At 41.8% G+C, this 22,980-nt stretch overlaps 1 protein-coding gene across 1 annotated transcript in view; it reads left to right on the top strand.

The window, feature by feature from the left end:
• The window catches only part of LOC123397483 (probable inactive receptor kinase RLK902), a 96,015-nt gene extending 75,510 nt beyond the window's left edge, over window positions 1-20,505 (top strand). Inside the window, exons 2-3 of the mRNA XM_045092014.1 lie at window positions 19,259-20,066; window positions 20,483-20,505. Of these exons, the coding sequence (XP_044947949.1) occupies window positions 19,259-20,066; window positions 20,483-20,505 (831 nt within the window). The remainder of the gene's footprint in view (window positions 1-19,258; window positions 20,067-20,482) is intronic.
• The last annotated feature ends 2,475 nt before the right edge of the window (window positions 20,506-22,980 follow it).

Here is a 22,980-nt window from a genome sequence, read left to right as displayed (position 1 = left end):
ACAGACTGCGGTTGAGGAATCTCTGAGCCAGAGGTTTCTGCTGCTGAGGAATGAGCAGCACCAGAGGCAGCAGCTGAGGATTCATTAAATTTCTTCACTGCAGCTTCTGCTTGCCTCTTGAGCTTGGCCAGATGCTTTTCTTTCTCATCTGGGTAGTCATCAATTGTCATGAGACTTGAGGGATGTGCTACTTGATGATCCTCAAGTGGGGCCCTTCTGCCAGGAGGCTTCAAAGCGAATTTCTTCGCATATTTTGGAGTCACAAACCTGTACTCCTTCCACTCCTTTGCCCATCTGTGCTCAATTTTCTGCAGCCTAATCTTTCTCTTGGCCATTGTCTCAGGTTCTTCATTAGGCGTGCAATAGTCCATGTATATGTCCTCAGGAATATCAGCAGCTGTGTTCTGCTCCAGTTTCTTCCCTCCCTTCTGTTTCCTCTCTTCCTCCATTTTCTTCAGACGAGGAATTTGCTGATGATTTTGAACTCTTGAGGATTCTGATGAGCCTTGAAGTGTTTCTTCCAGAAACACTGCAAATGAGTTAATGTGATGAGAACCGAGAGATTCATCAGCTGACATGTGTGTACCTGTGAACAGAGTATAGTTGCGAGGAATTTGGAGAGGTCATATGCGTTCTCAGATTTGAAGAAAATGAAAAAGTTTGACAGTTTGAGGAATATAACCAGTGGTTGAGGAATTTGCCTAAGCATACTGTTCTTGGGTTCCAGCGTTGTACAGATCCGAAAATTTGCACAATTGAGGAATCTCGTGAAAATCTTAGATGCTTAGCTAGTTCATCAATGATTGCGGTGATAGGTAGTGTTTGAGAAATCATGTGTGCATTGTATCTTGAGGAAAAACAGATTTCACATGGGAGAGGTAAAATTTCAGATCTAAACTGCTGTAAAAATGGGGTATATTTACCCTAGAAGGTGTGATCGAAGAACACAGAAAGTGGTGTTGGAGAGGCTCTTCGGTCGAGTGTCCAATGCACCCTAACTTGGCAGCAGAGGACGTCTACGGTGGCGGCGGACGTAGATGGTCCGACTCTGGTGTGATCCTGGCGACGAAAAGGTCGAGGCAGTGAAGCTCTTCCTCACCGGCGACAAGACTACCAGCGGTGGCGCTAGGGTTCGGTGGAGTGTGCTGTGGCAGGAGAGCGATGAGGTGAAGAAGATGATACCGAGGGGGATAAGGACATATTTATAGCCCGAAAGTTACTGTTTGGCGTGAAAGTTTTGGACCAAATAGCCCCTGCCTCTACGTCTCCAAAGGACACGTGTAGCTCCCGTACGATGCGGTGGAGATAGTGGAGATCGTTGTTATCCGACCGTGGGAAGTGGGGGTTCAGTTACTGTTCTTTTAAAGAAAACAATTTTTGAAGATTTGAGGATTTTCGTTACAAAATCATCAGCTGACAAGGATGCAGTGAGGATTTTGAACAAAGTTCCAAGTAGAACGCATATGAAGAATTGAATAGACTGGATAAGTATAGCATAGAGGGAAAGTCGGGTCTGATCACATTCACTTAGCAGAAACATCAACTTGAAGAAAAAGCAATAAGTGAATGCTGTTGAGGACTAGAAATCACAGTCTACCTAGGCAAATGAAAGTCATCAAGTGTTTTTGAAGATTTTGTAATAGATCATCACAATGAAGAATAACTGTTTTGAAGAAAATGCATTGTGAGGAAATTGATCATTTGAAGAAAATCATCTTGAGGAATTTCACATTGGGCGGTGGCGTTACCCACCATATAAGAATGTTGATTACAGACGCCGCGTACAATTGTCGTAGGGCCCTGAGAATCAATTTCTTCGTTAATTTCTTCACATTCAGAGTGACTTTCTTCATTAGTTGAAGAAAATCGTTTCATCGTGTGTTGCACATCTAAGTCATCAATTTTGCAGAAGTGTTTGGATGTGTGCATGCTTTTACAAAACATTCGACGACTCTAGGATATTTAGCTCACACCGCAACTTGCAAAACCTTTTCTCATCCAAGGGCTTAGTGAAGATGTCTGCCAGTTGATCATTAGTCTTCACATGGTCGATGAGGATATTGCCCTTGAGGACATGGTCCCGAAGAAAATGATGACGAATCTGGATGTGCTTGGTCTTCGAGTGCTATACTGGGTTATATGCAATCTTGATAGCGCTCTCATTGTCACAGTAGAGAGGCACATTCTTCATGTTGATGCCGTAGTCCTTGAGGGTTTGCTTGATCCATAGTAATTGAGCACAGCAAGAACCAGCAGCAATGTACTCAGCTTCGGCAGTGGAGAGTGATACACAGTTCTGCTTCTTTGAGGTCCAGCAAACTAGTGATCTTCCGAGGAAATGGCATGTGCCAGACGTTGACTTGCGATCCAGACGGTCACCAGCATAGTCTGAATCAGAATACCCTACCAGATGAAGATTGGAGCCCTTGGGATACCATAATCCTAGTGTTGGTGTGTGAGCTAAGTATCGAAGAATATGTTTCACAACCTTATGGTGTGATTCCTTCGGTTTTGCTTGAAAACATGCACACATGCAAACACTAAGCATTATATCTGGCCTAGATGCACATAGATACAATAAAGAGCCAATCATAGAACGGTATACCTGCTGATCGAAATCTTTACTATTTTCATCAGTGCCGAGGTGACCATTGGTAGGCATTGGAGTCTTGGCACCTTTGCATTCGTGCATGTCAAATTTCCTCAGAACATCATTGAGGTATTTCTCCTGTGATATGAAGATTCCATTGCTTTGTTGACGAATTTGAAGACCTAAGAAGAATTTCAGCTCCCCCATCATGGACATCTGATATTCTTCACTCATCATGTAGGCAAATTCATCACTGTATCTTTTGTCAGTGCAGCCAAATATGATATCATCAACATATATTTGACATACAAACAACTCATTATCATAAGATTTTGTGAAAAGAGTTGGATCGAGTGAACCAGGTTTGAAGCCTTTCTTCATGAGGAATTCCTTCAATGTATCATACCATGCCCGAGGGGCTTTCTTGAGGCTATACAGATCCTTTTTGAGTGTGAAGACTTTGTCTGGATTCTTTGGATCCTCAAAGCCTGGGGGCTGAGCAACATATACTTCTTCCTCAAGCTTACCATTGAGGAATGCACTTTTCACATCCATTTGATATAAGGTGATGTTATGATGATTAGCATAAGCAAGTAGAATTCGAATAGCTTCAAGTCTAGCAACAGGTGCAAAAGTTTCATCGAAATCTATTCCTTCAACCTGGGTGTAGCCTTGGGCTACAAGTCGTGCCTTGTTCCTCACCACTTGACCATCCTCATCTTGCTTGTTTCGGAAAATCCACTTGGTGCCGATGATGTTATGCTTGCGAGGATCTGGTCGTTTGACGATCTCCCATACGCCATTCAACTTGAATTGAAGAAGTTCGTCTTGCATGGCTTGGATCCACTCCGGTTCCAGAAAAGCCTCAGCTACTTTTGAGGGTTCTGTGATGGATACAAAGGAAAAGTGCCCACAAAAGTTAACTAAGTGTGAATCTTTTGAGCGAGTGAGAGGACCTGGCGCATTGATGTCGTTGAGGATTTTGTCAAGTTCTACTTCATTTGCAATCCTCGGATGAGCTGGTTGAGGATTTTGTCTGGGCTGAGGAAGTGGGACTGTTGCAATTTCCTCAGGAGCATCTTCTTGGTTTTTATCAGCGATGTGAATTATTTATTCACCAATTTCCTCAATAGGGACAATGTCTTCAGTAGGCTTAAGCTTGATTGCTTCCTCAGGAGACATCTTATCTGGATCAGAAGGCAATTGCTCTCTTTGCGAGCCATTAGTTTCATCGAACCGCACATGTACAGTCTCAACAACTTTGTTGTGATAGTTGTTGAAGACTCTGTAGGTGTGCGAGTCCTTTCCATAACCGAGCATAAAACCTTCATGTGCCTTAGGTGCAAATTTTGAGCTATGGTGAGGATCTCTAATCCAGCATTTTGCAACGAAGACTTTGAAATAACTTACATTGGGTTTCTTGTGAGTGAGGAGTTCATATGAGGTTTTCTTGAGGAATTTGTGAAGATATACCCTGTTGATGATATGACATGCAGTGTTGATTGCTTCAGGCCAGAAGCGACGAGGAGTCTGATATTCTTCAAGCATAGTTCTTGCCATTTCAACCAGAGTCCTGTTCTTCCTTTCGACGACACCATTCTGCTGAGGAGTATAAGGAGCAGACAATTCGTGAGTAATACCAAGTTCATCAAGATAATCATCAAGACCAGTGTTTTTGAACTCGGTTCCATTATCACTCCTGATGTGTTTGATCTTGATGCCAAAGTTCGTCGAGGCCCTTGAAGAAAATCATTTGAAGATTTCCTGCACTTCAGTTTTATACACTATGATATGCACCCAAGTGTATCTGGAATAATCATCAACTATGACGAAGCCATATAAAGATGCTGCATTGGTTAGTGTGGCATAGTGAGTAGGTCCAAATAAATCCATATGAAGCAATTCGAATGGACGTGTAGTAGTCATGATGGTTTTAGAGGGATGCTTGGATCTGGTCATTTTCCCAGATTCACAAGCACCGCAGAGATGGTTCTTGAGGAATTTGACTGATTCGATGTCGATGACATGCTTCTTCTTTGCAAGCGTGTGCAAATTCCTCATGCCTGCATGACCTAGTCTTCGGTGCCACAGCCATCCTTCTGAGGTTTTTGCTAGTAAGCAAGTGGCTGTATGAGGACGTGTAGAGAAATCGACGATGTAGAAATCCCCTCTTCTTACACCTTCGAAGACTTTGGATCTATCAGATTCCATGATGACTACACATCTATATCTACCAAAGATAACAATTATATCAAGATCACAAAGCATCGAGACTGACATGAGGTTAAAACCAAGGGATTCAACAAGCATCACTTTGTCCATATGCCTATCCTTGGAAATAGCTACTTTGCCAAGTCCCAATACCTTGCTTTTACCTTTGTCAGCATATGTGATTTGCTTCAGAGGTGATGGAGTTAGTGGCATATTCATTAGTAGGCTTTTATCACCAGTCATGTGATGTGTGCAGCCACTATCGAGAACCCACTCAGTATTTTTGGGTTTGTCATCCTGCAGATGAATTAGTACAGCTTACCATCTCATATGCTTCAGATTTGAAGAATAATATACTAATTTCATCAGTTCAGTGATTTCATCATAACAGAAATGTAAGGACGTGTGAAATATTTCTATTTCATCAATCATTAGCTTGCCTCCTATCAAGCGTTTCTCAGGTCTCCAGCAATTCTTCAGATGATGATTTTCATCTGGAGACCTGTCCTGCAGAAGTGATTAGTTTGATTTCTTCACCACCCACATCTGAAGGGGTGGCAAAGCATTCATCATCCTGCGAGCACCATATGAGAAAGGTGGCATTGAAGCTAATGCACTTCTTTTAGCATTAGGGGGGTTAAAGTACTCATATGAGTATGCAGAGAACTGGTTTGAGGATTTATGAACATAATGATTTGAGGAGTAGCGCTCATATTCATATTCCTTGTAGTTTCCCTGCATGTTAGACGCATAAGCACGGGTACGAGCATAGTTTTGACCAGTTGAGGATTTTGATCCTCTTGAAGATTTTGGTCCTCCTGAGGAATTTGATCTGGGGTTCAGATTCTTCAGAGGTGGTGTCATGAGGAGATTCACTTGAAGATTTTCAATACAACTTTTGGGAACCCAGATTTTCCTGAGAGGAGGGCCATTCCTGCAGTTAGTTCCAACATATCTAGCAAATACTTCACCAGATTGATTTTTGAACAGTTTATAGTTGGAGTCAAATGACTCATCCGAGGAATAGGATAATTCACATGAGAAGCCAGTTAGATTAGATGGATCAAAAGGAGGCCCAGTAGCAGCAACCCATGAGGTTTTGAGATACTGCTCAGGTTTCCAATAAGTTCCATCAGCATTTAATTTCCTCTCAAAGGTAATTCCTTCTTTCCTCGGGTTCCTATTCAAGATCTGCTTTTTGAGCACATCACAAAGGGTTTGGTGTCCTTTGAGGCTTTTGTACATGCCTGTCACGTACAATTCCTTCAGCCCTGCATTTTCATCAATGACATTTGTGTTTTCCTCAAGTGAGGAAATAGACACAACAGGTGCAGTTGAAGAATTTGTAGCATTTGATGATTCTGGTGAGGAATTAGCACTTTCTCGTTCAATGCATTTAAGACATGGAGGAATAAACTCAACTAGACTAGCACTGATCTGTTGAGCTAGTAATGAATCATTTTCCATGCGAAGATCATCATGAGACATCCTCAGTTTCTCAAGATCAAGCTTCCTTTGAAGAAATTCGTAGGAAAGCTTCTCATGATCACTGAGGAGAGTATCATAATGATCCTTAAGAATATCAAATCTAGACTGAAGATTTTTCATGTCATCAGCGAGGATTTGATTAAGATTCATTTCATCATTCAACAGATCATCACTTTTGTCTAGCAGTTTTTGAAGCTTTTCCATAGCAGTTTGTTGTTTAGTGGCAATGATAGCAAGTTTACTGTAACTGGGTTTCTTATAATCATTATGTTCACAGTCACTTGAATCAGAGGAGGAGGCATCATTTGATACCTTTGAACCTTTTGCCATGAAGCAATAGGTTGGAGCGATGTCATCAGCATAGTCATCAGTATGGATGGTGCAATCATTTTCTTCAAGATTGAAGATTGACTTGCTGACGAAAGTGGTTGCTAGTGCAAGACTAGCCTGTCCGGATTCTGAGTCTTCTCCAGAGCCTTCTTCTTCATCACATTCCTCTGATTCTGCCTCGGAATCCATTTCCTTGCCAATAAGTGCCCGAGCCTTTCTGAAGCTAGTCTTCTTGTGTGAAGAGGACTTTGAAGATGAGGATTTTGAAGATTTCTTCTTCTTCTTCGAGTCATCAGAACTGTCATCCTTGTATTTCTTCTTCTTTGATTCCTTTCCCCAGCGGGGACAATCAGCAATGTAATGACCTAATTTCTTGCACTTGTGACAGGTCCGTTTCTTGTAGTCCTCAGATGCAGATTCTGATTTCCTCATGTCTCTTCTTGATGATTTACCGAACTGACCTCGGCGTGTAAATCTCTGGAATTTCCTCACAAGCATTGCGAGCTCCTGTCCAAATTCTTCAGGGTCACAACTGCTGTCATCTATTTCTTCTTCAGATGAGGAAATTGCTCTAGCCTTCAGTGCACGTGGTCTGGAAGAGCTTTGTCCATATAGATCTGTCTTTTCTTCTTCCTGGAATTCATGAGTATTTAGCCTTTCAAGAATATCAGCTGGATCTAGCATCTTGTAGTCTGGTCTTTCTTGAATCATCAGAACTAGAGTGTCAAATGAAGGATCCAAGGATATTAGCAGTTTCTTCACAACTTCGTGATCAGTGATGTCTCGAGCTCCCAGTGCTTCCAGTTCATTTGATATATCAGTGAGGCGATCAAAGGTGTCTTGGCAGCATTCACTGTCATGTCTCTTGAAGCGATTGAAGATATTGCGAAGAATATCAACACGAGAGTCACGTTGGGTTGATACTCCTTCATTTACCTTGCACAGTCTCTCCCAGATCAGTGTTGCAGAGCCCAAAGCACTTACTCTTCCAAACTTGAGAATCAAGTTGCTTGAATTTCTTCACATCAGCTGCAGAGACACTAGCAGAAACGATGGGAACGCCATTTTCCACAATATACCAGAGATCATTGTCAACAGCTTGTAGATGCAGTTGCATTTTGTTCTTCCAGAAAGGAAAGTTCTTCCCTTCGTAGGTGGGACATGGTGCAGTCACCTTGAACATGCCTGCAGTGGACATAACTAAAACTCCAGGTGGTTAAACCAAAATCACACAGAACAAGGGAGTACCTTGCTCTGATACCAATTGAAAGTGCGTTATATCGACTAGACGGGGGGTGAATAGGAGATTTTTAGAATTTCATCACTGAGGAATATCCTTTTGAGGAAATTCCTCACTGATGACTAACTTACAGTGGAAAGAGTAAAGGATCAGACGTGCAAACGTTCACACCAGCAGTATTTCAGAGTGAAGAATGTGACAACAGATCGCACAGTAAGCAGGCACGCAGAATACAGATGATGATTAACTATTGTGAAGAATTTGGGGTTGAGGAAATTCAGAGAAAGTCTTCAGCAAATTCTTCAAACAGTCACAGTGAAAGTTATCAATACATAATACAGAGAAAGTAAAGAGTTGAGGAATTAGAACCCGATTCTCAGAGACGACGGTCGTTGATGACCCAGTTCCAACTGCTGTGATAGTTGTACATCTGGTTTGGAGCGGCTTGGTATTGAAACCAAAGGACACCCAGTCCCGGGACACACAGTCCCTACCATATTCTCCTTGAGCTAAGGACACACAGTCCTCGCCCAACACTCGTGGTAAGTCTTCAGGGCAGACTTCCAAACCCTAACAAACTCGGTCACCCGGCGATCCACAATTGACTGCTGGATTGCTCTAGACCATAACGCCTAACCATCTGGAGGATGCACAATCCTCAAAGGTAGAAGGCTTCAGTCCCACACAGGAACAACTTCTTCAGTGATGCTAATTCACTAGGTTTGGTTTGTGGTTTCGGTGGGTGGTGTATTTCCTCACTGATGAATTACTCTCGAAGGCTCTGAGGAATTTGGGTTGCTCTTATGACAAGTGTCAATTTCGAACGGAGCAGCCAACCAGCTAGTGGTTGTGGGGGGCGGCTATTTATAGCCTGGGAGCATCCCGACATGATTTGACACTAATGCCCTTGAATAATATGACCGTTGGAGTGGATAAGACCAGTGACTTGGCGTGGTTATCGAAACGGTCGGGACCCTCAACTGTGAGAGTCCTCATGTCACTCACATTCCTCACTTGAGGCGTTTGGTAGGATTTGGCTTGGGTTGAGCATCATGAGGAAATTCATTCCATAGTGTTACTTTGACCCCCTTTATCAGTACGGTGTTCCTATTCATCAAATGCGAAGAAAGTAAAACAGAAAACGTAAATCTTCACGCTTCAATTTCTTCAGAACGATTTTCTTCAGGAACCACTGATCTTCTCAATATCAATATCTTCATGAGGAATATCAATTTCATCGCGGATTCCTCGCGATTCATTTCTTCAGCTTCAGACAAATTTCTTCAACTGAAGACATATATTTGTAGGGGTCGATATTCTTCAAATATCTCAAACTCCTCAATGACTTATAGATCCTGTGTACACTTATAAACACATTAGATACTTAACCTATAAGTCTTCAAACCACCAAAATCACTAAGGGGCACTAGATGAATTTACACCTAGCTCATGATGCCATTGTTGGGGAACGTTGCATGGGAAACAAAAAATTTCCTACCCACACGAAGACCTATCATGGTGATGCCCATCTACGAGAGGAGATTTGGATCTACGTACCCTTGTAGATCACACAGCAGGAAGCGTTAAGAAACGCGGTTGATGTAGTGGAACTTCCTCACGTCCCTCAATCCGCCCCGCGAACCGTCCCGCGATGCGTCCCATGATCCGTTCCGATCTAGTGTCGAACGGTCGGCACCTCCGTTTTCAGCACACGTACGGCTCGATGATGATCTCAGCCTTCTTGATCCGGCAAGAAATACGGAGAAGTAGATGAGCTCTCCGGCAGCGTGACGGTGCTCCGGTGGTGGTGAGGATCTAGTCCTGCAGGGCTCCGCCCGAGCTTCGTAGAAATACGATCTAGAGGTAAAACTGTGGTGTCTAGATCTGAGTTGCATGTGGCAAAAGTTGTCTCAAATCATCCCTAAATCACCACTATATATAGGAGGGAGGGGGAGGAGTCTTGCCAAGGGTGCGCCGGCCAAGGGAGAGGAGGAGTCCTACTCCAACTAGGATTGGAAAGTGGAGTCCTTCTCTTCCTTCCCACCTCCCCTTTTCTTTCTTTCTTTGGTTTTCTTCTTATGGCGCATAGCCCCTCTTGGGATGTACCACCAGCCAACCAAGGGCTGGTGCGCCACCCTTAAGGCCATTGGGCTTCCCCAGGGTGGGTTGCCCCCCTCCCGGTGAACATCCAGAACCCATTCGTCACTCCTGGTACAATCCCGGTAATGCCCGAAAACCTTCCGGTAACCAAATGAAGTCATCCTATATATCAATCTTCATCTCCGGACCATTCCAGAAACCCTAGTAACGTCTGTGATCTCATCCGGGACTCCGAAAAACATTCTCCAACCACACATATAACTCAACTATACTAAAACATCGCCGAACGTTAAGTGTGCAGACCCTGCGGGTTCGAGAACTATGTAGACATGCCCCGAGGTACTCCTCGGTCAATATCCAATAGCGAGACCTGGATGCCCATATTGGATCCTACATATTCTCCGAATATCTTATCGGTTGAACCTCAATGTCAAGGATTCATATAATCTCGTATGTCATCCCTTTGTCCTTCGGTATGTTACTCGATCGTCGGTATCGGCATACCTATTTCAATCTCGTTACCGCGAATCTCTTTACTCGTTCCGTAATACAAGATCATGTGACTTACACTTAGTCACATTTCTTGGAAGACTTGTGTGTGATGTTGTATTACCGAGTGGGCCCCAAGATACCTCTCCGTCACACGGAGTGACAAATCCCAGTCTTGATCCATACTAACTCAACGGACACCTTTGGAGATACATGTAGAGCACCTTTATAGTCACCCAGCTACGTTGTGACGTTTGATGCACACAAGGTATTCCTCCGGTGCTAGTGAGTTATATGATCTCATGGTCATAGGAACAAATACTTGACACGCAGAAAACTATAGCAATAAAACGACACGATCAATATGCTACGTTCATAGTTTGGGTCTAGTTCATCACATGATTCTCCTAATGATGTGATCCAATTATCAAGCAACAACACTTTGCACATAGCCAGAAAACCTTCACTATCCTTGATCAACTGGCTAGCCAACTAGAGGCTTGCTAGGGACATTGTTTTGTCTATGTATCCACACATATATCTATGTTTTCATTCAATACAATTATAGCAAGGATAATAAACGATTATCTTTAAACAGTAAATATAATAATAACTATTTATCATTGCCTCTAGGGCATATTTCGAACACTAGACACCCATAAGATGACAATTATGATGGCATAAATGTGGCAACTAGGAATGAGGAAAAAAATCAACGAAACATGTCAACATGACATCTTATTTTGAAGGTCTTGTCAAGAGAACCTAACGGTGAAGTCGAATCTCCTATCAAATTATTAATATATGAGACGAATCATTTCTAAAATTCAAAAAAGCATTTAATGCGATGATGTAAGAATGAGGTAGAAGATTCTTACATGCGGATGGGGTTGTGTGAGCCGCTGCATGGGAGAGTTGTGGTGCGGAACTTCTCCTTAGATTTTCCCTACTGTGTTTCTATAACTTTATGTGGCTCATATTTCAGTGAACACTACTCACGGACGGTTGGTATACCTTCATCTATGTTTCGGGAATACAACACTTAAGATTCTTCTCATTATTATTAATTTTAAAAAATAATAGTAATACAATTTACAAAACACATGCGTATAGCTCGAGAATAAACTATAAAATAGAGTGGTTCAATAATAAAGAGTGGCAAAAAGTCCCCTCGGTTCTTTCTGGCAACAATATATTGTGGGGACACACACAATACATGTAACATGAACTAGTGGTTGGACCTACCTTTCTTATGTTACTATCGTAAATAAAAAGTGTTGTATGTTAGAGTTTGATAAGTCTTGACAAATAACTAAAATTGAATGAAGCAAAAATAAGGCCCACATTATTTGCATGAGTTTTCCCAAGGATATGTATGATCTACATGTCGTAAGAAATATATGCATCCACTCATTCCTTTAGAAAGAAATATTTCATTTTCCTGTGATGTAATCAAAGGAAACAAATTCCTTTATCAAGATTCAAATGGGTGTGGCATTATAATCCTGCGTCTTTTCCTATTTCCATGCCTTTTGAATCTTGAGGATCAAAGAATCCCTTAGAGTCACATAAATCCAAAAGTCTAATCAAACTACTCTCATTGGTGAGCTACTATTGAAAAGAAAACTTTCAATCAATCAAGTGAAAATGGTGCTTGAAGCGGAAACATGGCCAAATGATTTGAGAGATTTTTCACTTACATAAATAATAAAGGTAACCACAAGACATCAGACTACTAATGCATAGCTTCCTATCTGATGAGTAGATGCCCACACCCCCTTGGCAGTTGTTTTTTAGTGTCAATGTCGCTGCTTTATTCAACCTTCAAGTCCCGTAATTTCATCTGAAATTACGTCAAGAACGGAGTCTGGGGGTACCCCAAGCCAAACCTTACACAATTCATCACGTACTACTACTTTAGCTAACTTATGCGCAGGGACATTGGCGGAACGACAAACCCATGAAACTCTAAAATCATCAAACGATGCCGGCAAGATCTTGATCTCTCGCACCCACGATCCTAATGCCGCTAAGCACCGAGAGGACTGCTCTAAATCTTGTACCATGTCGAGCGAATCTAACTCCATGTGCACCCTTGTTGCCTTGATCTCCCTTGCCACCTCCAGTCCACGCTTACAAGCTAGTATCTCTGTAGCCTCCGGATCAATAATAGAGGGAAAATGGTGGCTAACCGCAGCCCAAAAGGCACCATTGTGATCCCTGAGCACCGCTCCACCCCTCAATTATCTCCATGTTTGGACAGTGCCCACACCCCCTTGGCAGTTGTTGAAACGAGTTTTCTGTATGCACGATTGCTGCCATATCTGAGGTCCCTATAATCACGTATGCCCACTCCCTTGATAGTTTTTTAAATAAACTTCCTCGATTCACTTTGCTTTCATATATGAGGTTCCTGTAATCATGCATATTTCTATGTACACGAGATGCTTCATTTCATTCAATTTTCCAAACAAACTTCCTCCAGTCATGTTACTTCCATGTATGAGGTTCCATAATCACACATATTTATTCACACTTGATGCTTCCTTTTGTTGTATATTTCATGTCCATCATATGATGAAAATGCTTCCAACACTACAAGATATTAGTAAATGCATACACGCAATGCACGTTGATATCAAATAGGAAATTAATTGCAAGTTGATATGAGATAATTCATTGCCCGTTGATATTAACTAGGATATCAATTATGGTTAATTACGTGGATAGTTCATATTTGGTATGTTATTATTTGCATGATAAACATGTTTAGCGCGCGCCATTGGAGGAATATAGGTCATTAGATTGGCATTGTTTGATGGCCGAGATTTGTTGGATCTGCCCTTTTGGGTCTTAAAGACGCTTCATTAATTCTTACTCACATTTTTCTGCAAGCACTATTACTATTCACTTTTTTTATATAAAGCATGTATGGTTTAATTGAAACATGTTTTTAGGGTGGTTGAAGAATGCCAATGTAGTACCAAAACCTTGCTATTTGGGTATGTCATGGAGATATGTTGTGTTTATCTAAGAAACATTTGATATGTAATATTGCTGCATTGAGATGGTAGTGAGTCATTGGAAACACTGTTTAATACTTGTTGGAAGCAGGAATAAGGTAGTACCGAAGCATTGTATTGTTTTGCAAAGGACGCAACGCACATGTAGACACTTGGAAACTTATTGTGTATAACTTTGAATCATGTGACATATGGTACTATAGCACAACTGTAGTTCTAAACCAAGTGAAGCACATACATAGGTACTAAGAAACTTAATTTACATACCACTGAAGCATTGCATTGCAATCAAGCAGGATGCATAATGTAAGGCGCAAAACCGATAACTTTGAGGAACTGGTGGCACTGATCACAGGAAGCATCTGAGATGAAGCCACTAGATTGTAGCCACCATAGAGAAACATTGATCATGTGCGTGAGATCAGAGATGCAGCACACTGATGAGATCAAAGCAGTGGTGGTTAGCACAATACGAATGAATGGAAGGTGGTTGTCGTCAGGGAAGCATGTTACGGATATGAAGCATGGTGGCAGGGTAGGTCCATAGAGACATTGTGCACCTCAATCTGGAATAGATGGCTAGGACATCCATGGGGTTGCGAGATTGCTCGTCACGGTCGGCCCAACTGCCGGATGGGACGACACACCGGGTTAGTGAATCTCGTGACGAAATGGGCCTAGCTGAATCATGGTGGAGGATGAATCTAGGGCGGTGAGGGGAGAGGTGAGCTTGATGATGGAGGAGACAATGGGACGAGAATGATGGGGGAGTGGGTTTGGGGAAGGTCCAATTAATGTGGGAGGCGTTATGGGTAAATGTGTGGCTAAAAAAAGGACTTTTGGAATGCATCACAGATTATAGAATGAACCTCGGCCATGAGATGAAAATAGCATCGACGTCCCCCGAATGGTCTCACGATTGGTTGTTGTCGGACGTGTGGAAGTGTTTCCCAACAATAAATCATGATTTTCATCTACAATCCATTCATTTCCTTACACAAATAGGACATGAGGCGCCATGTGCTTTGCGTGCAAGTTGTATTGATTTGCATTTACCATTGCTATTAAAGCGAGTAACTGCTGGTGTTGAATTTATTAATTTTTGTGGGGTGAAAATGACTTTTATTCTGAAATTATAGGGTTATAATTGAAAGAAAAAAATATCCTCGATGCATGAGGGGCCTTAGTTGAGCCACACACGAGTGACACAATTAGTACGACTATAGTTTGTCAACCGATCAACCACACCATTTTGATCACGTCGAAGATTTTGATAAATAAAGTCCCTATCGATCATAAGCGCTTTGGTCTCCATGATGAGGTGCCCATATATACGCCAAGCAAGATAGTCAATTACCTAATAACCCAACAAGAGCCTCCAAAAAACCAGATTGAACAGTGATTGGTAAGTGTGTGTGTGTGTGTGCGCCCCCTATCGCTTGGATGAGCGCATGTAGCTCCATTTTCCATACATCATTGCAATTGAACACATAGCGATATGTTGTAAAAAGCTGCAAAGATGATAGATGTGTCCTATCTTCTCAAGATCATACCCACAGTTGTCACACCATCTGCTATCGAGAACGAACTGTCGACGGACATGGCAACATGATTCGCCGGTGATGGAGGCTACTGTAAAGCCGACAAGGGGTCTTTATTCTGATGTGACGATTTCTCCATCATATGAAGATAACTTCCCCTTCACAATTTCCTCCATGCTGCATTTTTTTGAACAACCAATGGATTTTAAGTAGACGTCTAGTTAGACTAGACCATAATTTCTACTTGAGGGACCTCCTTATCACAGAGCAAATCATTTATTAGTTGTTATATACTTTCTCCTTTTTGGTTTATAGGGCTCATCTTAAAAATTTCAGATTTTCATTATATTAGGCTCATTTTGAGTTTAATTGAGTTAAAGTGCTTTGAGTCTCATGCCATATTTAACTCATAGAGATAAGGGAAAGAAAATTAATGGCTCTACATGCATCTTTTTCTACGTGCATCATGCAAGTCCAATGAAAAGGAGGATGCTACATTTATTGTCTTACAAATTTTATATGTGAGAAATATTTCATTGGCTAGATAAAATTAATGTCATCCACTCACAATTCAGCTTAGTTGACGAGATTTCAGATTTGAGCCCTATGAACCAGAAAGAAGGGAGTATGCCATATAAGCATAATCACCATGTCCCTAGAGGTATACTTGTAGTCTACTAGAACATTCAACAACCACTCCTTCCATTATCTACCAATCGACCATTAACATGTAAAGGGCACAAACACTGCATATGTTCCCAAATCTTTCGATCATGGATGCAGACAACCAATGCATGGAAGTTGCTTTGTCTTCCACTACACAGGAGGCATGTGCGCCTGTAGCTAGGTGACGGTAGGCTTTACAGAACATAGTGGCCAGTGCCCCGTTGTAGCCTTCCGGACCATAATTTTTATTTTTTGTGGCACCGATGACCTCTGAGATACAGTTCCATAATGGTCTACCCCGCCAAGGCGAGCTACTCGATGCTCCTCCATCGTGATCAGTAAGCCGATACGCACTCTTTAAAGTAAACTACCCATTTTTCTTAGATTGCCAAGCAAAGAAGGGACGGTGTTTTCTTGGTGATGTTAGATTTTGGGAAACGCTTCGTATACATAGTCTGGCAAGACTCAAGCATCAGACCACTTAAACGTCGTCGATCAATTCCATATCCTACGTTCAAAACTAGTCCTCTTTTGTAATTAAGGAAGTTAAGAAAATCATCCCGCAACGTCCGTGCAGGATCTTTTCTCCTAATCCCAGTTTCCTTTTCTGGAGCTCATCTTTCACCCCGAACGCAGCATATCTCCCTCGCCTTGCCAGATCCCTTTTTCCTACTATGTCATCCTTGATCCTTCTTCTCCCCTCTCCGTCAAGCAGCAGATCGAGCTCACCGAACAGCTGCGCCCCTGGCTCCTCCTTTTCTCCTCGTCGTCGAGCAGCCCGGCAACCCCCATCTTCTACTCCACCGATGCGTTCCCTGGCCGAGATCGGTGGTGTCCAGGCCCCCATCTCAACTGCGATTCCTGGATCCACAGGAAAACCTCCTCTCCGCTCCATCTCTCACATGATGGCCCTCGAGGGAGACCTCGCCGGTGAGCCATCTTGAACGTGTCTGCCACCTCCTATGTGTTTAGTGCGTCCGTCGGAGAACAAGCAGATGCATCCGGTCCTTTTCCCCTCTTTGAAGCCCTCCCTCTCAGAATAGAAGGTATCAACAGTGCATCAATCCCCTCTCATTCGAAGATGTTTTTCCTTGGTTACTATTGTTCTCCGTGTGGTGATCTTTAATTTCAAAATTGTAATAGGTGTCTAGTGTTGTGTGTGGAATATTCATAGTTACACATGTCCAATGTGCGCCAAATATTGACTATTGTTGGCCTGAAATTGTTCTATCCAAGTACTACATCATTAAATCATCAAGTGTTGTTGGTTTTCTGATCACCCAAACTTCCATAGCTATGTTGACGACTGTCGTTTTTATTTTTTATTTTCTAGTGTCGAAGTTCAATGCTTCTAATGAAGTTGAGAATTGTTGAGATATTAACCTTTACATGGTTCCTACATATGTGTAGCCTTCTATAAATATATATATATATATATTTTTTCTCATGGAAATGCTAACAATTATTGTTGGATTTCTAGTACTGTTGGAAGAAAGATGCATCTGCATGTTGGTGTCTACCTTGTTTAATTTTCATTTCAATTTTATCTTCTAGTTAAATTGGCTACTATTGACATACAACATGCATCCTACGAACAATTCCCCAACTGGAACTTTTCATGCTTCATATTGATTTGTTGTAACTACAAAATTCCATGCTTGCACATAACACTTATTCTGTTACTAACTATCTTTTCATTCTTCTTTGTCATTGAGCTTTGTTTATTTGGGCTAGATTTCCATTTCCAATGCTCTATGCTTCAATTATAGATGAATTATATGTATCAACATATTTCCATGGTTCCTGCAAATTGTGCTTCCGAATCACACCTCAATTGCTTCAACCAATATTAGTTTGTGCTACGACGATGGAAACATTGCTTCTTATAATAAAATTATTGTTCATATTTGTTTTTCTTGCAACACTTTTTTTTGAACCACTATCAATCTATGATTCATTCAATATCATTTATGTTTCCATGAAAAGCATACAAGATGCTCCTAAAATTTACTTATATATGTTTCCATGGTAGTGAATCCCGGCTTCAAGCATTGCAAATGTGTGCTTCTGTTGCTGTCTACACATTCGTTCGAGCAAGTGGGTGCTTGAACAAACATCGGTGATTCTTCTTTCACATATTATTGTACATGCTTCTTGCGGCAATATTTTGTTTCCAACCACTCTTGATGTTAGCTTATTGTTTGTTTCCAATATTTTTTCTATACAGATATTTTTCCACCCGATTAAGGCGTACTTTATTTCAACAGGATGCTACTTGTGTTGAGTGTGCTCGACCAGAGATCACTTCTTATCAAAGGCGACCTTGTTGAAGAACTCGTGACGTGTGAGGAGCTCTTGTATGATCAGTAATTGAAAATGTACATCGAAGCTGCCTACGTATAAATGAAATTAGTGGTGTTGTAGAAAGAATTGTATATTGTTTGGATCAGATGAATTTGAGGTGATGTCTGTCCTTGTTTTGTGTTTCGGACAATTACTTTGACGAAACAAATGTTTCTATCAAATGTGAATATTTTCTTTGGTGCAATAAATAATTTTCCTAAAGCAACCAAAAAGACATTTTTGTTTGATAGAAATGAGGCTCCCATGCATACAAAATAAAAGGATTTCTATCACATGATTGAATAATATGCTTGCATTGCATGAAAGGGTGCTTCCATCGATAAAAGTAACGCTTCTATGATTGAATAATATGTTTACAATGTGAAAGCATGCTTTCATTGAAAAAAACTAATGCTTTGCAAACTTCTGATGAAAAAATGCATTTACCAAAAGCACATCGCCATCTAAAAAAAATGTTCCCATGCACAAAACACATCTGCAAAAATAAAAATATATTTGTTCGTTGGAAGCAAATCACAAGCAGTTAGGAAGCTAATTAGTCTGATGGGTAGCGCTCTCCATCATTTTTCAATATCTCCCGGACATCCATAGGTCAAAATGAGAACTCATCCAATAAAATCAGCTACCCAATTAAAGCGTTAATAGCACATTTGGGGTTATCAATGCCCCACGAACGTCAATACCCATAGAAAAAAATATCAAGCACAAGCCAAACTTTCTTTGGTAGCAAGGCTTGGTTAAATGAAAGCACACTTATCACACAAACCCATACCATCTTCGGACTTGGGGAGTCTAGTCTTATCCTAGCTTAATACAGGTGTTGATTTGATACTTACCGAGTTTGCACGAGCATGTAAGATTTACGTCTACCATTTAGGATCAAGTATAATCTATACTACTAATAAAAGATTCAACGTAAACTTCCCTACGTTCACACAGGAATTACCCACACATAACCAAACAAGGATCTCCACCACACGATTAGGAAAGAATTATAAATCTAACGCCTATCCACCATCGGGCCAACACCACAGTGTGCATTTAGCAATTACAGTTTGACTGACCGTGCTCCACCTCCACGTACAGGAATAAACGGCAGACGCCGTGGCCTCCGCGTCCAGCTCCCTCCCCGTCTGCCTCCTCCTCCCCCTCGCCGTCCGCCTCCCCCTCCCCCTCCCCGTTCGCCGGCGAGATTCCCGACCTCCCGCTGCCGCAGCTGCGCGAGTTCAGCGTCTCCTTCAACCGCCTAAACGGGTCCATCCCCACCTCGCTCCGCTCCAGGCCGCGCGCGGCGTTCCTCGGGATGCCGGCCCTCTACAACGGGCCCCTCGGCCCTTGCCCTGGCGAGGCCCCTCCTCCTTCTCCGGCTCCCACGGGGACGACGCCCTCGCCGACAACACCGGCGACGAACGTCCCCAATGGCGGAAATGACGAACAAACTGACAAGAAGGGGAACAAGCTCTCCGGCGGCGCCATTGCCGGGATCGACATAGCCTCCGTCGTGGGCGCCGCGCTTCTCCTGTTCCTCCTCATTTGCCTCTGCCGCAGGACGGGGCGCACCAAAACACGGGCTCTGGAGATGCCGCCTCCGTCTCCGTCCCCCGCCGTCATCCCTGGCGGCCGAAAACCTCCCGAGTTGCCCAACGGCTCGGCCGTGGCTCCTATGGCCACTGTCGGCCACCCCGCGGGTCAATCGACTTCAGGGAAGAAGCTGGTCTTCTTCGGGTCAGCGGCTGCCGTCCAACCCTTCGACCTCGAGGACCTGCTGCGCGCGGCCGAGGTCCTTGGCAAAGGTGCCATCGGGACGACCTACAAGGTTGTGCTTGAATCCAGCGCTACTGTGGCGGTGAAGGGGCTCAAGGATGTCACCATGACCGAACTGGAGTTCCGTGACCGCATCGCTGACATTGGCGAGCTCGAGCATGAGTTCATCGTGCCTCTCCGTGCTTACTATTACAACAAAGATGAGAAGCTGCTTGTGTACGACTTCATGCCCATGGGGAGCCTTTCTGCAGTCTTGCATGGTGAGAATTTTCATATCTCAGTTCCTTTACAGTTTTTCTATACTCATACTCTGATCATTGTATTATTGTTCTGCATATGTTGTGCTCGTGCTTGTGTCTATCTTATTTTTGCATTTTTCATGGGTGGCGATGGACTTGGATTTCTCGTAAATGTTTGAGAATGGGATTGCAGTTGTTTATGGACGATTGTCTTGTACTACATCCGTTCCTATATATATATAATGTTTCGGCAATTTAAATTGAGCCCGTTATTGTGGACTCGCGGGAAGCCGGGAGCTTCTACTGTGAGGAACGGGGAGCACGGGTGCTTTGTTGGCGGAGGCATGTTTGGGGACGGGGAGACCTCCAGCCGTGGGGAATGGAGAGAGTTTTGGATGCAAACTGAATTTCATCTCTGTCGGTACTTTTTTCTGCAGATAACACAGAAGAACATTGGTAATGTTGAGCCGACAAAGAGAAGTAGCGGACTAATTTCTTTGTCGGCTAGATGGTGATTTGCTCCCCGTATGTGGTTTCTTGTCATGTTGAGCTTTCCCTGTATTCTCTAGATGAGATTATTCTCTGATGTTGGAGTATGGGAATAGCATGGTGAGCGGTTGTGCCCTTTTGAGCAATCTCTAATGCTACTAATGTTTATATATATAGCACTAACAGTGTAGTATCAGGTCTGACAAAGTAAATTTGCTTCAACAATCTATTCGAGTGGAGCATTTTTCTTTTTATGGGCTTTCTCTTGCAATATCCACTGAATATTGTACGCCGATGCCATGTTTGCTGTTTTTTCTTTGAGTGAATTGGTCTTCTCAAGGAAATAGTATTCAATTGGCATGTTCTGCCTTGAACGAATCTATCTGGACATCTGTTTGTGTTCTTATATGGCTGCTTGGAATTGTGCAAATTGTGATGGTTTGCTTTCTGTGAGCAACTTCTTCAATGCTGAAGTGTCATACAATACATATATCATGTGAACAACATGTATCTCTTTTTTATTTCACATTTGAAAAGATAAGTTGCCATTCGTTGTTGCCCCCTTGATAATAATATGTAATTTAAAAGTTCTTCTCTTTAATATTTTATATTTTTTGGGCAACAACACAAGAACTGGACGGTAATGTATTTACTTATGACACTTTGGTTCAAGCCACATCGAATATTGAATTCTATCTTCTTGGTTAGAATACACAAAGTATTTGAATTGTGCATCTTGTATGGACATTTATTTTGTGAAATTTAACAAGACTAATTTGAGATCAGCAAAGAGGAATGGGCTCAAAGAAATGCTGATATTGAGCGAGGTCCGCAAGGCGATATGTCAAGCTCTGTGTAGCCTCGTTTCAATGGCTTACTTAAACAGGTGCCTCCTTTTTCTTTGAATGTTTTTTTGAGTGTTTTTTTGTGTAAACATAGCTTGTAGATGTCCTGCGATGTGATTTTATTTTTCGAGTCGAGCTCTGTGTTATCATAGAATTCAGGTTAGGAGGATCAAGAAGATGTTAATATGTTAGCACACTACTGAAGGATTTGCAGGTGAGCAACTATTATCTGAGTTTGGATGACCGAATATCAGCAGTGCATCAAAATCTACAGCTTTATATACTTTCTCACATACTGTCATATTTCATATGTGATGACCATATCAATCAAGTGTTGTTTCTTTGTCATTCAGAGTGTACATTGCTTCCAGTGTAACAAGAACAGAAAATAAGATACTCTATCAATAATGTGTGAGGTTTCAGATTTTGTAATTTGTTTTAGTGTTGCTAACCGAGCATGCTTAGATAATGGGGTGATTTGAGTGGAGTTTCAAAGTCGATCGTCCATGTCTGCAGTCTCAAGTTTCTATATGTATAGTCGGAGGCCTAATAAGTAGATCATTTTAGAAAGTTTAATGTTTATATACTTATAATTGGTACACATAGTATTCAAGTAATTCGACCACTTGATTACGGTGGTTATCTAACTAATAAGTAATATGTCCCCAGTTCTGCATAAAGAAGCACCCTAATTTCTTAAGCCTTTTTGGAGTCAAACGTGTTGAATGTTTTTGTTCGGTGTCTTTTGAAATGATGAGTGATGCATATCTATTCAATGTTTTACATAGTATTGCAAGTGAAGAGATGATTTGTACTGAACCATCTAATCAGTTATTGTGTTCCTTTGAAGTCATGAATTTGTAACAAGTGACATCCTCATTGGCATTTTGTTTTTGATATCCAAGATGATTAAAACATCATGGGGACGAGGAGGTCGATCAGTCTATGGTGTATTGTGCCCATTTCTCTGCTCCACGACCTAGGCTACTCCACTATCGCCGGATACGAGTGTGGCTGCGACAGAGGAGGCTCATATAGGGGGATCTGATGCATAACATGGTATGTACATGCAACTGAAATGTTACATAGCGAAACACACTTTGACCTTCTAATATTAATATGTATTACTGGCATAAATGTTATGTTTGTTGTTTCACACGCACGCATGCACGGGTGTTCCACGTTTAATTTTGTAGCGGAAAAAATTGAGGACCAAAGGTTTTGGTATGTCTGATTGTTGACATGCCATCGGAAGTGCCTGATTGTCTGATAGGCTCGAATTCTTAGGCTTTTATTTCTTATTGTTCTTGTTTATTTATTTTGGGGGAAAGACATGATTTTATCCTCACCCAAAATTGTTGAGTTAAAGCCGGAGAGGCTCTATGAGATGTTTCGGGACATGGAAGGAATTGATTGTTCTAACTTAAGTAATATAAAAATAAAAGTAGTATTTTCTCAATATTTTCTATTATTAATATATGTCAATAAAATTATGATTTACCTCTCCTAATATATGTCGTTGCAAAGAAACATGCCCAAACTTGTAAGCCCATATTTGTATTACTTTCCAGTAATTAATCAATAGCCAACAAAATATATAT

This window comes from Hordeum vulgare, chromosome 1H, assembly GCF_904849725.1.
Source record: "Hordeum vulgare subsp. vulgare chromosome 1H, MorexV3_pseudomolecules_assembly, whole genome shotgun sequence".
Classification (NCBI taxonomy): domain Eukaryota; kingdom Viridiplantae; phylum Streptophyta; class Magnoliopsida; order Poales; family Poaceae; genus Hordeum; species Hordeum vulgare.
Note: the sequence above shows the minus strand (reverse complement) of the source record. Positions and strands in the feature narration are given on the sequence as shown.